This window comes from Cheilinus undulatus, linkage group 15, assembly GCF_018320785.1.
Source record: "Cheilinus undulatus linkage group 15, ASM1832078v1, whole genome shotgun sequence".
NCBI classification, from domain to species: domain Eukaryota; kingdom Metazoa; phylum Chordata; class Actinopteri; order Labriformes; family Labridae; genus Cheilinus; species Cheilinus undulatus.
This window is the reverse complement of record NC_054879.1, coordinates 21,601,977-21,607,349: the sequence shown is the minus strand read 5'-3', so window position 1 is coordinate 21,607,349 and position 5,373 is coordinate 21,601,977. Positions and strand designations below refer to the sequence as shown.

At 43.0% G+C, this 5,373-nt stretch overlaps 1 protein-coding gene across 1 annotated transcript; it reads left to right on the top strand.

Annotated features, from left to right (window-relative positions):
- The first annotated feature begins 395 nt into the window (after positions 1–395).
- LOC121522169 (ADP-ribosylation factor-like protein 4C) lies at positions 396–5,016 on the top strand. Its single transcript, XM_041806299.1, has 3 exons — positions 396–818; positions 3,011–3,485; positions 4,335–5,016. Exons 2-3 carry the CDS (start codon positions 3,156–3,158, stop codon positions 4,581–4,583), a joined length of 579 nt encoding a protein of 192 aa, XP_041662233.1. The 5' UTR covers positions 396–818; positions 3,011–3,155; the 3' UTR covers positions 4,584–5,016.
- The last annotated feature ends 357 nt before the right edge of the window (positions 5,017–5,373 follow it).

Here is a 5,373-nt window from a genome sequence, read left to right as displayed (position 1 = left end):
AGATAATACTACAATAGCTTCTGTTAAACGGTAAATATGTTTTCTCTTTCTTTTACTTTGAAATGTTCCAGATAAAAGGAACGTTCAAATCAACTAAAATTGAATAGAGATGAAGAATATTAGAGGATTTAGCGCAACAGACAAATAAATAATCCGCTTTTTATTGTTAAAGTAGAACCTGTTTCAGGTTTATTTTGTAGGATCACATTGTCGGTAGAAGTGAAGTTGTGAGCTTCAGTGAGTATCCGTGTCTGAGAGAGAGAGAGAGAGAGAGAGAGAGAGAGAGAGAGGGAGCCTCATTGGCACAGGTCCCAGCGGGGTGGAGCGATGCGGGGCCGCCTCTTGTTTTGCGGTTTTGTGTTTGGAGCCTCACAGGAGAGAGATAGAGAGAGAGAGGAGCAGCGGCGGTGCGAGGACCCGAGCGAGTCCCAGGAGCAGACCTGTGGACGGTTTCTATTTTTATTATTACTAACTCCCGGGTTGATGAACGTGCAGGGCGCGTGCAGACCCCCGGGACCTGGATGTAACTAAAAACCGGAGAGACTGACTGATCTCGAGGATCCGTGGAGTGATCCGTGGATCACGGCTGTGATCTCTTCGTCCTCTGCATGCGCGTGATTGTGCTCACTGTGGAGCTTCCTCGTGCCCAAATGGATGTAAGCGCGTGAGGAGCATACTAATGATCGGCGCGCTGCGTCTCCATCTGAGGCTGAGGGCCACCGAGGAGCCGCTCGGTCACCCAGAGGGTCTGATCCTAGGGCTGGGGGAAAACACCGACTCTGGAGGACACATGGATTTATGAGTTAACCGGATATAAGGTAAGACAGAGCTGGCTGGATGAGTGTGGTTTATTTGGATGTTCTAAAACATCACGTGATTATAACGGTCTAGTTATAACGGTCAATTCTCTGTTATTTCTGTGATGATGGAATCTAAAAGTTGAAACCCTCTCCTTGCCATTTCCGCCTACTTTTGTTAAATGTTTCCAACCTGTTAGTGCAATTTAGACAGTGTGCAGGAATTTTCCCGACATTTTAGATAATGAAGACAATAAACAGATCAGTCTGGTGTTTCTATGGGCTGCACTTTTTGTTGTCAGGGTATAAAACGTTCATCAATATCGCTCCATTTACGGTTTGAGCTACTTTTGTCAAAGGTTTCCCATTCTCCTAATGCAATTCAGACAGTGTTCAGGAATGTTCCTGCAATTTTTGGTAGTGCAGACAATAAATTGCACACCATGATATATCTGGGGCTGCAGTTGTTGCTGTGGTATTATTGTTAGTTTTTTTTTTTAAGATATCTTGATGTATTCTGACATGGTTATGGTTATATTGATCCAGTTTATGTTAGGGCAGAGCAACACTGAGGGTGTGAAAATTCACCTTAATAATAAATGCTGTGTGTTTCAAATGATAAAAGTAGAACGAGGGAAACCCTCACTCCTCACCAGCTCCACATGTTGCCAACATGTGTGTAGGATTTAGGCTGAAAGTTTTGATAAACCCAGTATTGGATCAAACGTGGATCATTCTTTTCTAATTTTACTAGAATCATGTCAAATATAAAAATGTATTCTGGCATTACAAAAACTGAAAAAAATCAGTTCAAAATTGGTGATTTGTGACCCAGACATTATAGCAGACTTTTAAGATGTATGAATATATTTGAATCCAGATATAAAGGAAGACAGCATTGTTGATACTGAATAAGCTTATGTTAGGGCCCGGTGATAGGACTGAGGGGACAAAATGTTAAAAACTCTTGATACACATGTTTATAAATGGTCGACTTTCCATTGGTTTAATGATAAAAGGACTGAAGGTTCACTCACAGAGACAGCACCGCCTCCAATATGTTGGCAACATTTGGGCAAGTGGGTCAATGAAGCAGGGAGCAAGGGAAACCCTCACCAGTTAGCCAAGCTATCATCTGTTGACAGTGATGTTATGATGATGATGTTGTGCAACTTTACTCAAGCTGAGTTGTAAAGATATATATCTGAAATATCAGTATTTTTGAGTCATTCATAAATCTATTAACACTATCTATTATAACACTAAATGTTAGTATACTTCTAATGTGTTGGAACAGACATGATTTTATTTACAGTAAAAATAAAAGTCCTGAAATATTGGCCAATATTCGGTGTACAAGCTGTTCCAAACAGTTGCTTTCTAAAGGATTAATAAACTTTCCTGAATTTGAATTTATTTTTGTGTCAAATCAAAAACTGCACAAAGCTCCTGCAAAGTGTGTAGTTTGCACAAATACACAAGTGTTGTGGAAGTAAGGGCCAAGGCAGAACAGTTGAAGGGTTAAGGTTTCTGTCTGAACATATATGTTGTCAACATTTAACAAAGAGGGTAGAACTTTTGAAAAGCATGTTTCTAAATTGCACATAGACATTGGCAACAATTTGTTATTTGGGCACATCTGGTGAGGAGTGAAGGTTTCCATCTGAATTGTGCTCAAGTGTGAAAAAAGTGGGTGAGCTGTTGGTGAGGATTTCTGTCAAATCTCTGCAAGCATGTTGGCAACACCTGGAACAGTTGGGCGGTGGGACTTCTTCCTGAATGCACAAATGCACTGACAACATTTTATATCCTGCACAACTTGTAAGGAGCAAGAGATTCAGTTTTTTAAGTGAATAAATTTGTTTGCAGTGTTTGTGCAAGTCAGACAAAACCCACACATCTTTATAGTTGCATACAATTTTTCAGTTAAGTTGCCAACATTTGGAAAACGGGTGCAACTGTAGATAAATGACAGTTTGTGTCGATCATCAGATTCGATCATTGTAAACACATGGGATTTAAGAGGGTTAAACACTTTACAAAAATGTTGGCGGTGTTTTTGATCAATTAAGACGGTGTGTAGAAGTTTGTCTGCAAACTTGCCCAGTGTTGTGTTGCAATGGTAGCAGGCAGGATTCATTAAAGTTGGATTTATACTATCAGAGTTGATCATTCTGGGATTGTGATGGCTGTTTGTTGTCATTTCTTTACAGATAAAAATAGAGACATGATCTTTGGACCGTATCGCCCAGCCCTTACCCACACCTGAGGAATCATACGTCTTTTTAACAGGGATTAATGCGAGCCAGCTGAGAGGAGAGCAGCTCTTTAGTTACGGACACAGAGGAGAGTTTTAACATGGGAAACAGTTTCTCAAACATCGCCGCCTTCCAGTCCCTGCATATTGTCATGCTGGGTCTGGACTCGGCAGGAAAGACCACCGTCCTCTACAGACTCAAGTTTAACGAGTTCGTCAACACGGTGCCCACCATTGGCTTCAACACGGAGAAGATCCGCCTCAGTAACGGCACCGCCAAGGGCATCAGCTGCCACTTCTGGGACGTGGGGGGGCAGGAGAAGCTGAGGCCACTCTGGAAGTCGTACAGCCGCTGCACAGACGGGATCATCTACGTGGTGGACTCTGTGGACGTGGACCGGCTGGAGGAGGCTAAGACGGAACTGCATAAGGTCAGTGGACAGGAGTCAAGCACTTGGCTTTTTGTAGACTTTTGAGTACGTTAACCTGTGCCCGTCAGATCTCTGCTCGGCTCTTCTATTTTAGTCACCTGTTCTTCACTCATAAAATCTGCACATTTACTAAGCATTCCTAGTAAATTGTGCCATATTTACAACGCTCTCTGAGGGTGTGGCCACACTGGTTCTGTCCAAGCTGCACAGTGACAGAGTCACTTGTTTTTTTGTTTTTTTTATTCAGGAGTTTTTTTCAGTAAAAACTGCACTCTTCACAAATCCGCACCTTTTTTTCTGCTTAATGAATGAGGAGGAAAGCTGTGTCAGGAGTGGTTATTTCTTCTGGCTCCTAGCTGCAAGCTACTCGCAAAGCATTCTGGGAACTCCTCAGTCTCAAGGGTTAAGCAGTGCTGCTCAGTGCTGCACACTGAAAATGCAGTCGGTGGGTGTTGACTGAATGGGGTAGAATTGGTCATTAGGGATTTAAGAGTATAAAATACAAAAATCCTTCAGTTTGATTGTTATTGAGAACCCAGATCTAACGGAGGCAAACCCTCCCTCCTTGCCAGCCCCTCCAACTTTTCCAAAAGTTGCCAACTATTTGGCAGAAATGGAGAGAAAATGCCCCCAACATCCCCAGCTTCACCAACACTGTCCTCCGTCTTTAAAGATGTTTTCATCCTTTTAAAGCTTTTAGAACATTCCATCCTTGTCCTTACCCTTATCCTCTGCATAACTTCTATCCTAAAAACCAAAACAGATGAGTTCAAGTTCTTGTATCAGAGGAATATTTGACCAGGATCGGCTCTACTTTCAAATAACGATGTTGTGCTCTTTCTCCACCAGGTGACTAAGTTTGCAGAGAACCAGGGTACGCCTCTGCTGGTCATTGCCAACAAACAGGACCTGCCCAAGTCTCTGCCGGTGGCAGACATTGAGAAGCAGCTGGCCCTGCACGAGCTCACCCCCTCCACCACCTACCACATCCAGCCGGCCTGCGCCATCATCGGCGAGGGTCTGCACGAGGGCATGGACAAACTGTATGAGATGATCGTAAAGAGGAGGAAGTCTCTGAAGCAGAAGAAGAAGCGGTAACGGCTCCTCAATGATTGGATTAAAGCTGTGTCACGCTGTGAAGCTGCTCACTGATGCTTCTGCAGGATTTTTACCACCAATAACCAAAAAGACTGAAAATGAACTTCAGCTCAGATGGGGGAGGAGCAGGCTGGCCTGTTCCTCTGCTGCTGTTAAACTCTGGGAATGTTTTTATTCCCATCATCCTCTGCAGAGACACATGTTGGATTTTGCTAGGGTCAGATGTTCCCGCTGCTCTTTGGTTTTTATTTTTGACAAACAGACATCCGTGTGGACGTCTGTCGACTGTTTTTTGGAGCATTGAAGTAGCCTTTTTCTCTGCGTGGTGGCCGAGGACTGAACGGTTGTCACTTTGCACTTTTAATTTCAGATCAGACTGTAGACGACAACACTGTACTCCTAGACGAGCAGATCAGGTGTTTATGTACCAAGAAGCCAAAATTGAAGTATTTTTGGAATATTAAAAGATTTAAAATCCATTTTTAGTGTCTTTGGTCTTCATTTAGATCTGGAGGATGATATGTAAATGATGAGGTGGGGTCATTTATGCAAGCTCAGCACTTGTAAAGGCAAGGTGCATGTGAGAATGGGCCCCTGACAATGCCAGAGTATGGGCCCCTGATCAACCCAGAGAATGGGCCCCAGCTTTGATTTGTTGATTCTGTTGGTGCATGTGTGTTGAATTAGTATCATTGGTGCTATTCATCGGTACAGTTCCCTCATTTTGGAAATGAAAAATGTGTCAAACTCTTGATAGATTCTGACAATACAGTCTGTTCTTCAGTCATCA